Raw genomic sequence first — 14,456 nt, 5'->3', positions numbered from 1 at the left:
TTTGAGCTTAATTTCCAATGGCGTGGCGACCATCATAGGTCTCACCACATAGCTTAGGAGCTCTTTTAGATAAAAGCATTTGAAGTGGGTCTTGGTCAATGCTTGGCTTCTTGGGTATATATATATATATATATATATATATATATATATATATGGGGTATTGAAATGGAAAGGTTGAAAGCGCGTGGAGATGGTGCTGCCTTTCTCCCACCCACCCCTCCTTCTCGCATCACATGCGTGTAATTATCCGCCAACTTGCGGCGAATAGTGGCCACTGGGGCCGCCATCACGCTCATGTCTCTGCTTCTCATCTTCCTCCCTCTCCGCCCAACCCACACCCCACCCCCCCTCCCCCCTCTCTCTCTCTCTCTCTCTCTCTCTCTCTTCCTCCTGTGTTCATGTCCTTAGGGAGGAAATTGTTTCAGATAAGATCAAATTTTGAATCAGAAGCCAACCAGAAAACAAGTGCTTCATGGACCATCCATCATCGGTAGATGTGCTACCGGCTTCCCACACCTCACACTTGGAAATCATCCATTAAACTCTTCAGACAATTCCAACTGCATATGACATTTCCAACACATCCAAATACGGATTATGTGAAATCTGTTTAGGCAGTGATGATTCTATCACTTAATTAAACAGATAAATTCGTGGTAGGAGAGACGATCGTAAAATCTGATTCGTTGTCAAAAGTCATGCTCAGGTTCTGTCACCATAAGTCAAGTCTTCTCGATGATCGAGGGGACTGTGTCGGTGGAGATAATGCGGAAGTACCACACTCTGATCCACAAGGTATGTCTCCTTTATTGCCATTAAGTTCGGAGTAGTTGCCCTCTCTTAATAGCTACATATTTATGGGATTCTTAGATGTACGTATACCACATGGATTGCACCGGTAATACGATTTCACATGGATGTCTGAATTCTGATATTACAGTAAGAGACATAGCAAGTTACTGTATCTTAGACACATTGTCTCTCTTCACCTACTGCTGCGCAGAGAGAGAGAGAGAGAGAGAGAGAGAGAGATTTAAGGGACCACCCGATTAATTGGAATAACTCAGGATCACAGCACAAATATTTTGCTGTTAAGCACTAGACAATTACTCTTGCCATTTCAAAAACTTGCTCATTGATGAAGGGAATCAGACAACCGTACTAGATACTGATGAGATGGCAAACATGACCTCGCATGTAATCTACTCACGTTGCACACTAAAATGCAATGCCCCATGCATATTGTTTTCTTCCCCTTGAGCTGATTGCTCTCTGTCTTCACATGAAATCTTGGACTCGAGGAAGCAATGTTTGGGAACGTCCACTTCTTTTTTTAGTTATTTTCACCCAAGTACTATATTGATTCATTTATCCTCTAGCCCACAAAATCTTGTCTTTTCTCGAAGAGAAATCAAAGTTGTAACCAAGAATACAAGTCTAATGCATTCTTTAGATCGCATGTCTTCACCTTCATTTCTGTTCTAATTGTTTGTGAAATAGTTTCTTTGACTTGAAAACACAATTTTCTTTGTTCCTAGTTTTGTCTGTCTTGTGCACTGTGCACAATGTCAGCAAATAGAAGATATTTTATTGCCGAACTCGCTTGGCAACTGTTAAACAAATTATAGTTAGTTGATGTTATGTAGGAATTACCAGTCTGCGTATAGAAGTAGAAAAACAGATGGGGGATGACCAAAAGAATGGCTTTTGTTGGCCTCATGAGTAAGGTAGGGGCAACATATATATTACTTGCTCGTAAGTAGTGATACATAGATGATGATGAGAGGTAAGAGCAGGACTAGAAGAGAAGGTGGTGGTCACTGGGAATGGATGGTGTCGGTTCGGAGTAGCTTGAGGACAGCTGAAAGGAAGGTGAAAGTGAAATGGATGCCATGAGAATGTTGGAGGAGGACAACCTCTGCTGTCCATCTTTGAAATGTTGAGGCATGTGACTGTGGTTTGGATTCTATTTCTCTACAAAGATCATCTTGTCCACCCTTTTTTTTATTTTTTATGTTTGTGTTATTTTAAGTGGTGTGGTAGCGCATCTAAGGAACAAGGCCGCATATATTTATCCTTCTTCATTCATCAACTCAACAACCCAACTCGGGATAGATGTAAAATCCTGATATGATAATTTGTTTTATCTGAAAATTATTCAATCAAATTAAACTAACATAACCGTATTTAATATTTTGATTTAGTTTCATATAAAAAATGAATAAAGATTTTAATTAATTTGTAAGAGCATGAAGATTATTTGGGCTTAAGTATATTGGGTCGGTGACTTAATAAATTAATTATCTCATCAAGTTGGGTCATAATAATTGATATCATAATTCATCTAATATTTAGGTCATCATGTCAGTCGTGACAAGATTGTTGAGAGAAAAATTAATGAGGCAAAAAAAGATATATATGGACGCATGACACTTTCATGATTGGTTCATCAAATGGATCCACTAATATATATACCCCATCACGTATACAACAGATGTATATTGTGTAATGAATCACTCACCTCAATCCTAAGAACATCAAAATCATTTATATTTGATTTAATGTTATTATTTGGGCCAGTTGCGAATGATGGGCCACTAGTTACATGGAAGATTGCTACCCTGTTACGTGTAATCGAGACCATAGAAAATGCCCTTTTAGTGCAAAGGGCTCCATGGAAATGTTGGTATTGTGAGAGACAACAAAGAAAATAGAATCCGTACCCACCACTGTAGCAATCGTCACTTTATTCTCAGCTTTCTTGCTGCATTCCGTTGCCATCACAAGAAGCAACTGGAAGATGAAGGTCGAGAGAGCATCAGGCCAAACCACGCCTTTGTCTCCTTCTTCCTTAGGCTTCTTCATGCCTGGAAGATGAAGGTAGAGAGAGCATCAGGCCAAACCACGCCTTTGTCTCCTTCTTCCTTAAGCTTCTTCATGCCTGACTCACGTGCCACAAAGCAACAGGCGTTGATCACATAGCACAGAGAGAGAGAGAGAGAGAGAGAGAGAGAGAGAGAAGTGTCCATCACCTTGTGAGCTTTTGAGGGCAGATTGAGATGGTTTTTGTCCATGGATTACTGGAGCCGACTTGGTTTACTTATAGAAAAGATGTCCTCAACTCCAAGGATGTCGAGGTGGACTCCCCTGAGAGGCAACAATACATTAGGGTGGTCAGTTTGAGCCGGAGATTGTACTAAAAGAAAAGAAAAGGCATATTCTATCAAAGGACGGCAAATACTATTACAAGTTGGTAAAAATAATTTGTTATGTGAAATAACAAATTTGGAAGATCTATTAATCTTGAGAATGCGACAAACTCGATGATCACAAAAAGAAAGGTTTAAGAATGTAGAAATCAAGTTGCATACTTCTTAAAGGGACTACTCTATGATGATGATTGAATCTCTTTGGCAATTCCTCTGGTGTTGTCAACTCTGAACCTGTTCATCAATTTCCTTTTACTCAATATTATCATCTTGAAAAAGGAAAAAAGGAATATCCAGTGGACACTGTTTGAGCAATGCTCAGATTCATATTTGTGCAGCCACTTGAAGAAGATAGTTTGTTCCAGCTAACCTTGGCTGGTCTCTACACAAGCAAAATAAGCAAGCAGTCAAAAAGACTAAACCACTTACAAGAAAAACTCAAAACTTTTTGATGTAGTCAGAAACAAATTGCAAAGACTACTCAGCATTCTTTTTCTAGGAACGAATAACAAATATTTCATAAACTACTTTGACTTTGAGTCTCCACAATTTCATCCATAATATCATTACAAATATCTACTGTCGGTAGTTTGCATAAACCAGTGGAGATGATGTTTATGCCAGCAAATCATTCTTAAAAAATTCTTGATCCATTTTCAGGCATTTCCTTAAACTAGACGAGTGATGATGGATATAGAAATATATAGATCATAAATAGTTCATGAAGGCATTTAAATTATGAAGACATGGTGCAGCATTTAACATAACAAACTATATAAGCTATCGATAAGAGCAAGTGAGCAAGTGAGCCAGCATTTAATGTCGAGGCATAGCTGGCATAACTCAAGATGTTAGCCAAGATATGTCCAAAAAAAAGTTGAGACTTACTGTCATTAATGATCGTTGGTCCCCGTGTCTCTATTGTCTGGTCTACGTAGTGAAGGAAGCAGGATGGTGGATTCCTATCGTTAATAATCGTTGGTTCTCATATTTAGTCCACGATAGTAGAGGATTCCAGTATTATCGCTATCACTTTTCATCCTCAATTTTTATGTTTTTGATGTTTTTCTAAAGCAGCACAATGTCTATTCTGCCATCCCAGTTTTGCATTGTCACCCTTTTCCTAATTTACTTCCCTTTATCATTTCCGATCATCGAATTCTCCTAGTCACATTTCACCCTTCTTTCCATCATATCATGTCTGCATTCTCAGCCTAATAAAACCTCAGATATTTCTCCGCGGTCGTAAAAGAAACCCTAAATGTCATCCAATGTCCACAGAAGCCCACCTCAGCCGCGAGGATCCAAGCGTGGTAAGCAAAAGGGCAGACAAGGAGGTTCTCATTTGCCGAATCGAAAGGAGAAGACCATAAAAACCAACCACGAAGGGCGGATCGACGCACCGTCGACGCCGAAGCCTTCGTCTTTCCCTCCGTCATCGGGGTTGCTACGCCCTTCCCTTCTCCACGGCCACGCCAAGATGAATCGCCTGCCCTACGCTGGAGGAGTCAAGCTGAGGCACCGCCGCGCAGCACTCGGCCAAGGCAGCTCTCCGCCGACGCTTGGCGTTCCAAACGCTTGGCTTTCCCTCCGCGTGTACTTAAAAATAGGCCCGGAAGCGGGTTGGGCGCGGTTCAGATGTGAGAACCGAAAGTAACAACCCGGAAAAGATCCGAAAACCAATCTCCTAGGGACCCATTACCGACTAGGTAGGAATTGGATCCGACCCGATAGGCACAAACGTGAGGGTTTGGGTTTGGGCTATTTACGACATTTAACTGCTTCTCCCTCTTCCGGATAAAACGATCTCCCGATTCCGAAGACGAGGGTTTCGAGCGAAGGGTTTTGGAATCCGGCTAGAGAAAGAGCTCGGTGAGTCTGCTCTTGTCTCGTATACACACTGCAAAATTCTTCAGCCTCCTTCAACTATTTGTACGGTGTTCTTAGTCGAAGATTTGATTGGTTTTATTGGCATCTTCCTCCATTTTTGTTCCTCGATCGTGATATATGATTTGCTATTGAGTCTGGCATGTTGCGTAGTCGGATTCCGGCAACGCCGGACGTCGCTGGAGTCGCGCCTGCGGAGAATCTTTTATCGCTAGGGTTTGTGTCTCACAAGAAAGGGAAAAATCAGATTTTGTTTCGAGATTTTGTTCGTCCATCAGCAATGAAGAGTGGGATTTGTGCACGACTAAAACTTGGGGGAAATAATTTTCCTGTCAAATCCGAAGTCAAGAGAACATCGGTCTCGTATGGAGGGTGTATTCCATCGGTCTTGCGAGCACTGGAAACATTTCCAGATTTAGATGAGGCTCTGAAGCCATGGGAAGACAGCCTCAGCAGCAAGGAGAGGACTATAATTTTGAAAGAGCAAACGGATTGGAGAAGGGCTGTCGAGATCTTTAATTGGTTTAAGAGAAAGGGGTGTTACGAACTCAATGTGATTCACTACAATGTCATGCTCAGGATTCTCGGGGAAGCTCAAAAATGGGATCTTGTTGGGTCGTTCTGGAACGAGATGCAATCCAATAGGATAATGCCGACGAATTCAACTTATGGTACACTCATCAATGCTTACTGCAAGGGAGGCCTCAATAAAGCAGCGCTCGTCTGGTTAAGTGATCTCTACAAGCAAGGAATGGAGCCAGATGAAGTGACAATGGGAGTCATTCTCCAAACATATAAAAAGGCTGGGAAGTTCCAAAAGGCAGAGCAGTTCTTTCAAAGGTGGTCATCAGATATTTATGATGATTGTGAAACACAGAAGGGTTACAGCTTATACACGTATAATACGCTGATTGATACTTACGGAAAAGCAGGGCAGCTTGAGAAGGCTTCGAGGACCTTTACACAAATGTTGGGAGAAGGTATTGTTCCAGACACAGTCACTTTCAATACAATGATTCATCTTTATGGTAACAACGGGTGCCTGGAAGAAATCTCTTCCTTGATGACAATGATGGATGAACACCATTGTGTCGCTGATACAAGAACATATAACATACTTATCTCAGTCTATCTAAAGATGAATGATATTGACACAGCAGCTAGTTACTTTTCAAAGTTGAAGGTAGCTGGTCTAGAACCAGATATTGTCAGTTACCGCACTCTTTTATATGCATATTCTGTGAGGAACATGGTTGGAGAAGCAGAAGCTCTTATAATGGAGATGGAAGAACTATCTCTTGAGATTGACGAGTACACACAATCAGCTTTGACGAGGATGTACACAAATGTGGGGTTGATTGATAAATCATGGTCTTGGTTTGAGAAGTTAAGTGACAAAATGAGTTCGGAGTGCTTTTCTGCCAATATTGATGCTTTTGGGGAGAAAGGGCACATCCATCTTGTGGAGAAAGCTTTTTCTTGTTGCTTGTCCAGGCAAAAGCTGAGTGTTCTTGTGTTCAATGTGATGATAAAGGCTTATGGGTTGCAAAAGAACTGTAATAAGGCTGCTGAGTTGTTTGATGGAATGATAGGCTATGGCGTTGTGCCAGATCAGTGCACTTATAGTTCAATAATACAGTTGCTATCAGCTGCTGAACTACCTCATAAAGCAGTATACTATGTCAGAAAAATGCAAGAGGCAGGTTTGGTTACTGACTGCATTCCATATTCAGTGGTAATGACTTGCTTTGCTAAGCTCGGCGAATTACAAACAGCAGAAGATCTATTTAAAGAAATGATTAGCTTTAAAATTCAACCTGATATTGTTGTTTACTCCATTCTAATAAATGCATTTGCGGAAGTTGGAAATGTTCATGAAGCCATGAAATATGTTGATTCCATGAAGAGTGCTGGTTTGACTCTCAACTCAATAATTTGTAACTCTCTGATCAAACTCTATACAAAGGTTGGATACTTGAGAGAAGCACAAGAGGTTTATGAATTCTTGAAATCGTCGGAAGACAGTCCAGATGCATATGCATCAAATTGCATGATTGATCTTTACAGTGAAAATGCTATGCTAGGAGAGGCAGAAGAGATCTTTGACAACTTGAAATGCAATGGAAAGTCTAATGAGTTTTCATATGGAATGATGCTGTGTTTGTACAAAAGACTTGGGCGACTTGGCGAAGCTTTTTTCATTGCCAAAGAGATGCAAACCTTACAACTCCTGACCAGCTCAGTGAGTTGCAATAATATAATAGCTTTGTACGCAACTAATGGGAGAACGAAGGAAGCTGTGGAAACTTTCCGTTACATGCTGGCCTCGGGTATACCACCCGATGATGGTACATTCAAGACATTAGGTCTTGTTTTGCTTAGGCATGGAGCGTCAAAGGAAGCTATAAACCAATTAGAATCTGTGAGAGGAGAAGATGCTGAAGTTGGTTTGGAAGAATGGATCAAGGCTATATGCTCTGTCCTCAGATTTGATGTTAATCTGAGGCATGTGGGTAAAACAAAGAGTTGTTATAACATAGAACCTTTTACCGTAAATCTGTGCGAGAAAGAATTTGCATTGAAGGAATTAGGCGATGTCAAGCAAGGATTGTGTGGCTAAAAGCTGTGCATACTACTAGAAATCTTCAGTGTCTTTGAAATAATTTCCATTATATCAGCCTGCCAAATCTGTCTTTGACATTTACGATTGGCTGCAGTCTCTGTAAATAGGAAGACCTTGATCGAAAAGCTTTGATTATGGTATCTCAGCTACTCGATTACTGATTTAACTTTATTTTGTCCCTCTTCATGTCTTATTTGACTCAGGTGAGCTGTGACCATTCTGAATATTCTGAAAACGAAGTGCAGGTGTAGATGTAATTCTAGAATGTTTATGCTATAAAACCTGATTCCAGTTTGTAGGTATGAGACTGAACATGTGATTTGTACTGACTATTTGTTGTTTTTTTGAACAGACTATTGGTGCTACATGGTCTTTAGACAAGCTTGAGTGTAATTCATCTATGATCTTTTTTTTATATAGTTTAACACATGATGTAGGTAATTATTTTCTGATTTCATTGTGCAATTTGCTGATTTCTAACCCTTTTTTTTTTTTGCTTTCAAAGGGGTTCTATTGAGGAACAGACAAGATGAATCAATTCCATCCCTGAAAACTTAGTGTGCAAATCCCTACCTTGCTACACCTTTGATGTGTTTCCTTTTCTGCTGAAATGGTGTATGCTGTTTCTATGGAGTCACTGAACAACATCAGCAGAAGTTCACCTTGGTGCCCAAGCATAGACGACCACCTTAAGCTCCCACAGTTCATTTGGGATGATGACTTGAAACGGTTATGGAATCACAAGGCTTAACAGAGATCAGTACTTGACTAACATTTTTCTTGTTTGTTCTAAATAAAAACACATAAAAAGGTACATGTTGCTTTCATGCTTGGTTGAGTTTAAGTCAAGCTTGGATATGGATTTCGATAAAATGATGATCAGGATTTGTTTCACAGAAAAATTTACTATGTATATTGATTTTTTTTCCAGATGAGGGTGTGCCTTATAATATTTTTTTCCCGTCGTCATGCTTCATATGCATGTGTTCGGTCTTCGTCTTCTCTAGAATATGGTTGTAGGTAGTATCTCCTGTAGCGGCCATAGGCTCTAATCCTAATTTAATACGTAGTGTCTAGGAACATATAACTAACACACATGTAGTAGTTGGGCAGTAAGACTTCGCTATCATCAGCATTATTGCGAGCAGGTTTCCAAGCAGAATCGGAACCAAATCTGGTGTCGTAGATGACGATATAAGTATTCTCTTCGGTTTGTTGGTGGCAAATAGCAGACACAGAGGTAAAGAACCTCGTTGCTTTTGATGCACCCTCCTCCTTTCTGCTTCTTTTGGAGAGGGATAAAAGAAGGGATGGTGGGGCAGTTTGCCTCGCGAGGAAGTGTCCAGAGACAGAATGGTTTTGGCTTTAGGTCAAGGAGATTGTTTAGTTGGCAGGAGATGGATAGTAACACTGCAGCTCGCAGAATTATAGAATCGCTCTCTATGATCCTGCCATTATTTATTACTCTGTGTTGGCGTTGTTGACGGGATGATCACCAATCAATCAAGCTAGTATTAAAATCGTGGAAATATAATGAAATCAGAAATATGGTGTTTCTTGTTTGCAACGTCATCGATGGTCGATGGTGGGGGCAGAGCGAAAAAAAAAATTCAGCACAACGATTTCGTTAATAAATAAAACAAATAAATCTAAATAAGCAAAAAATTTGATAAATTAGAATCTAATTTTAATTTGAGTTTAATTAAAAAAATATAATTGAAAGTTATGGGAGAATGAAGACGGTGACCAGCAATGTCGTCATCTCACAATTTTACTAATATTTAAATAATATTAATTATGACTATATATATATATATATATTGGAGGAGAGTAAAAGAGACCTTTTCTCGATGCATCGCCATCTTGCTATGTGTGCCCCTTTCGGAAACCACCGCGGCCGGCGCCTTGTAATCCTGAGAGCTTGATAATAATTAAAATAAAAAGTCATAAGAGATATGATCGTAGAAAATAATTAAGAGTTAGCAAAAGAAATACTTACCACCCATTTGCCGCACCACCCTTGAAATGACAAAACAAGAAATTATTATTACTAATTTAGTGATAAGACGTCTCTTCTTACAAACCCCTCTCTCTTTTAGAAGATCAGAAGGGGGACGACGGAGGTTCCCTTTTTTAAGCATTTACTCTAAAGAAGAAAATAATTACAATAATACAAAAGGAAATCAAGGTTTCTCGGATAGGACGGAAGTCAGGCCGGTCACAACCTTCGCTCCCTCGTGAACCGCTTTGGGCTTCACCTCCGGCGGTTCCCACGCCGACGCCGCCGATACCACCAGTACTGCCGAGCTCTTCCCCTCCGCCGACTTCTCGCTCTTCGCTTTCCCATCCGATTCACCGGTCTCTTCTGCTTGGGCTGCTGGCGGAGGATCCGCCAGGGGAGTCGATCGCTCGTAGGGGGCGAGCCATTTGGAGCGCATGTACTCTGGCTTCCGCCAGGGCGGGAAGTGGAGGCCCTTCTTCTTCAGGCTCTGCTGAGCGGCCTCCGACACGACGGCGACGATCTGGTCCACCCGATCCTCCTTCCCGACGAAGACGGGCGGCAGAGACTGGAGTACCGCGGCGTAACTCTTTGTCGACCGCGCGATCTCGAACTCCGACCGGAAATCCACGTCCACCAACAGCCGGTCGCCGGCGACGATCACGTCGATGTACTCGTGCTCGCCTGCGTCAAGTCATCAGTCAACACCCCCGTGCCATCACTGGACGGAAACGTAGGAGAGACACTGCGGACTGGGGGTAGGCGGAGGAGGAACGTACCGGCGGGAAAGGAGGGGGTCTTCTCCCATCTCGACTTGCTAATGGAGGCATCATATCCGAGCAATCGGAGCCCGTTGGCCACGGCCTTCATCTGCTCGTCTTTTCGCTTGCAGTTCTTGTTCTTCTCCACAACGCTGGACGCATCCGCTAAGAGATTCCGCTCCACAAGGCTTGCGGAAACCACCAAACCCTGTAACAATCCATATTTCTTTGGTCATATTACGGGTCTTGAGGTGAAAGAAATCCAGTGGATATGGAGTTCCAACGGGGAGTTGATTCTGGGAGAAACCGCCGATACCTTAACGACTTCGGCCGCGGAGACGATCGGAGGATCGCCGGAGTTGAAGGAGGAGGGAAGTAAGTCGAGGTCGTCGTCGGAGCTGTCGCGGCAGTTGCCATGGAAGCAATTACAACGGCTTCGGCCGCTCCGGTAGGAAGTCTGCTCGCCGTTGTTGTCCTCCATGAAATTGCGGACCATCTTGTCGAGGCAGATGGAGCTCAGCTCAAGATCGGCGCCGCCAGCGAGGCGCTCAGCCGACGAGATTCTCAGGACGCTGGGGAATTGCCGCTCGAACAGCCTCTTCAGCCGTGATTTCTGCACCGGCTTTGCCAGATCGCTCCGCCCCACCGCTATTACGTCGATCGGCTGTATCTTCGTAGGAAACGGCATGATTTTGACCAAAATGGAAGGACCACTCCCTTGTTACAAGCTGGAAGTTAGCAACACTCCGTCTCACCACATCAAATCGAGGTAATGACGCCGGAACCGGAGATCAATTACAACATCGGCACTCCAAATATACGATCCGCAGAGTAAACAAGGATCAGATAAACGGAAAAGAAGAACACGATCGCAATCAACAGCTCATCGAGGAACCCAATAGTTCAGATCAGGAACGACTCCTGATCTCCAAAAGACGAGACGCTTGGCAACGAGGTTTCCGTGGGAGACACGGGAAGCGAGCGACTCACATCCTCCATCCATGGCGTCTAGTTAACGGCGATCGGCCGGAAACGTCGGATCTCGCGGCCATTTCCTTCAGGTCCTCCGGCGGTGGCGATCGTGGGGGATTGAGCAGTTCCGGAGGAGCGGAGCCGGAGCGGGTTTTTAAAGGGTCGGGGATTGGGCGAAGTGGGTGAGAGGAGTGGGTAGTGTTGAGTAGGACGACACGTGTGATTCCACGTGTCCATCTTGATCCGAAACCTGACGGAAAACGGCTTCTCGTACGTGGCCCGTTTCACAGACAGCGGTTTCAACGGGGACCAACTTTGTCCGCGAGCCACAGGAAATCACTATCTTGTACGCACATATTCTCCATAACCACACTTTTGCCACTCCGCTAGTGTAGCCTGAGAGCTGCCCAAGGCGCCATCATTGTAATTAATGCTCATCTTCAGCGATGAATGCGTCACATAGCTTCCCGTTTATTCCGTCCTTCAAACCGTTGCGCGCGGGATCAATGAAGTCGATCAAGGAAACCACCATTCCTGGCACCGTAAGATCTCGACACGCGTCCAGATATATATGCTAACTTGCTGGCATAGTTAATGCGAGGGTGACGGAAGGAATTGCATACGAGCAAGTAATTAATCCATAAAAATAATTAAAAGATGGAGGTGACTAACATTGTCGGGGTGACGAAGCGTGTGGGCCGTGCACAGCGCTTGGCGTCCAATCGGGGACGGAAGCGTCGAGGGGACTCGAGCATTGCGTGCCGCTAGACTTGCTTATCCGGAGATGTGACGCGGTTAGCCACATTCACAAGAAAGGTGCATCGATCAAGTCATTCTCGCTTGGGGACAAGTCATCTCCATGTTGGTGTACTCGTCCCTGTCAAACTTATGACGTATCGACATGGATATATACACTTATATAATTGCATCGATGCGGGCCCCTTTGAGAAGCGTCACATCGCCGTACAATAAATACGTGTTGAACATGGACGCACCTTTGCAAAAAATGTTTCGTGAAATTAATGTAAATTTGCATAGTGGCATCAGTGGAGAGTTGACATATTTTGCAACAAAAATAATATACTATTTATTTTATTCGGATGATAAATTTATGGTTTACTTGAGTGCATATATTACAACAAAATGAAGGAATGAGACATAAAACACTATGTTTTGATCGGCCTTGTGGAAATGGCCACGATGATTGCTGGAGTTGTGCAGTTCCCTTGACACAAAAGCTTTACTGTTGAAGATGATAAATAGGTTCTGCTGTAGACCCCAGAGTTGGATGAGATGTCCTAATCTTGTAGGAGCCTCAGGGCCCTTCAGCTCTCAACTGTTGCTATATTTATATATAGACATTAGTTCTTTCCTGCTCAAACTTTCTTCTCAGTAACATCTCTCATAGCTTTGGTTCAGAAGGAAGTCATGGTCATGGAGCACCCAAGGATGGTCCCAAAACCATGTGCTTGCTTGCCCTCCCTTCACAAAACTATAGACACATCAATTCTTGCAACTTTCTTGAATCTTGTATCAAGGTGTCCTGGGAGAAATAACAAGTGGTATTAAGGAAGCTTGTTGTTCAAGTGTTGGAACTAGGAGAAATTGCATCACAGAAAAGAAAAAGAAAAAAAAAACTCTCAGATCACAGTAAGAGCTATATAATCAAATTCTTGGATCCAGTTTTGGGAAATTGAATAATAGGTGACTGGTGGGCCACATTCAATGATTTTGAGTAACTTTAAAGGCAGATGTTCTCTTTCTAAGGCTAGTTGGGGGTGGTGGTCTAATTCACCTACAATGTCATGATTATGAGTCTCTCATGTTCTCTCTTTAGAGTGACAGCATATGATGTATCATTTCAACTTGCAATATTCCACAGCATATGGTCAGCTAAAAAGAAAGTTTCTGCAGTGAAGAAGGGAAAAGTAGACTAAAATGTTGGTTTTGTTTGTTGGTCATTGTTGTCTGCTGGTCTGAGCTTAAGCTACTTAAGAACTAACATATTGTAAATTACAAAAGGAAAAAAAGGAAAAAAAGGTCAACTAAAAGTAAAGTTAATGCCTTTTGAAATAGCCATTATCAATTACCTCCATGTCAAAGGATGCGTTCCTCATATTTTACATTGATTGTACTAATGCAAACAAGAGATGAGTTATTTTGATGAAATATTCATGTCAAAACATAAATAATAGCATCATATGTCACTTTGATTGCTATACTTCATACATACTGGCCATAAGGTAATTGTGCTCAAGACTGCTCTTTAATCTGCTCATGCCAGAAGATTGTTCTACAGAACCACATCTGACTAAATTACTCTGACAAACATTGATCAACAACTCGTTCATATATGTAAGTTGAGAATGCTTAATTACTTAAGAGAGTTTAATAAAGTTGATTACCTTGTTTTCTCTATCTGTACTTTAAATTGTTCAAGGCAGAATCAAGCTGTTTACTTATTGTTAAAAGTGTCTTCTGAAGTGTTCTGGTTAGCTTACTCTCATCAAACCGGAATCGATAAATCGGGGGGAGTTGGCCACCAACATTTTGGTGGTTTAAGTTTTCGATAGCTGGTATCAACCAAGGCAAATGTGAAATATCATACGATTTGATGACAAATGACTTTTAGTTTGAGCCAACCCAAACTAAAACTTGGCAACATCTACAGATGTCTTTTTTTTTCTTCTTCTTTCTTTTATTCTCCTCTGCTAAACTGAACTTTTGCTGGTGCCAGTTTTTGATACACAAATGGCTCAATTATCTGGCTGTCAGTTGCATCAGCACTAATTGTTCAGACTACCAATATTATGACTATTGCTAATAAGGTTGGTAGGAAGAAGTAGAACATCATGTTCTCAAGTGCTAAGATTGATGACTTCTTTAGTGTGGCCTTATCCAGAGATAGCCCCATATATCATTAAGGATGGAGTTCCTGCCTTGTTGACAACACACAAGGTAGGCAAGAGTCATGAATGTCTGCATTGAGAAGTAACAATTCCCAT

General features: G+C 42.1%; 2 protein-coding genes across 11 annotated transcripts; one reads left to right on the top strand and one right to left on the bottom strand.

Annotated features, from left to right (window-relative positions):
• The first annotated feature begins 4,992 nt into the window (after positions 1-4,992).
• Positions 4,993-8,651, top strand: LOC108953659 (pentatricopeptide repeat-containing protein At3g23020-like). Of its 10 annotated transcripts, none has more exons than XM_065080447.1 (3): positions 4,993-7,922; positions 8,072-8,108; positions 8,225-8,651. In XM_065080447.1, the coding sequence occupies exon 1, from the start codon at positions 5,239-5,241 to the stop codon at positions 7,714-7,716; it is 2,478 nt and encodes an 825-aa protein (XP_064936519.1). In that variant the 5' UTR covers positions 4,993-5,238; the 3' UTR covers positions 7,717-7,922; positions 8,072-8,108; positions 8,225-8,651. The 10 variants fall into 10 exon arrangements, with proteins under 10 accessions (XP_064936519.1, XP_064936520.1, XP_064936518.1 ...); XM_065080448.1 differs by having other exon boundaries at positions 8,072-8,152; XM_065080446.1 differs by having other exon boundaries at positions 4,993-7,964.
• A 1,094-nt stretch (positions 8,652-9,745) lies between these two features.
• On the bottom strand, positions 9,746-11,586 carry LOC135588360 (uncharacterized). Its single transcript, XM_065080450.1, has 3 exons — positions 10,796-11,586; positions 10,498-10,687; positions 9,746-10,402 (listed from the first exon to the last, which is right to left on the bottom strand). The coding sequence occupies exons 1-3, from the start codon at positions 11,165-11,167 to the stop codon at positions 9,903-9,905; spliced, it is 1,062 nt and encodes a 353-aa protein (XP_064936522.1). The 5' UTR covers positions 11,168-11,586; the 3' UTR covers positions 9,746-9,902.
• Positions 11,587-14,456: the final 2,870 nt, after the last annotated feature.

This window comes from Musa acuminata, chromosome BXJ1-8 (genome assembly GCF_036884655.1).
Source record: "Musa acuminata AAA Group cultivar baxijiao chromosome BXJ1-8, Cavendish_Baxijiao_AAA, whole genome shotgun sequence".
Lineage (NCBI taxonomy): Eukaryota > Viridiplantae > Streptophyta > Magnoliopsida > Zingiberales > Musaceae > Musa > Musa acuminata.
Note: the sequence above shows the minus strand (reverse complement) of the source record. Positions and strands in the feature narration are given on the sequence as shown.

What these genes read in the sequence shown, in the direction of transcription:
- LOC108953659 (XM_065080447.1), top strand. Translation starts at nt 5,239, where the DNA reads ATGTTGCGTAGTCGGATTCCGGCAACGCCGGACGTCGCTGGAGTCGCG.
- LOC135588360 (XM_065080450.1), bottom strand. Translation starts at nt 11,167, where the DNA reads ATGCCGTTTCCTACGAAGATACAGCCGATCGACGTAATAGCGGTGGGG. An exon ending in CCGCGGCCGAAGTCGTTAAG is followed by an intron (nt 10,688 to 10,795) that starts GTATCGGCGGTT and finishes GGATTGTTACAG; the next exon opens with GGTTTGGTGGTTTCCGCAAG. An exon ending in GACCCCCTCCTTTCCCGCCG is followed by an intron (nt 10,403 to 10,497) that starts GTACGTTCCTCC and finishes GACTTGACGCAG; the next exon opens with GCGAGCACGAGTACATCGAC.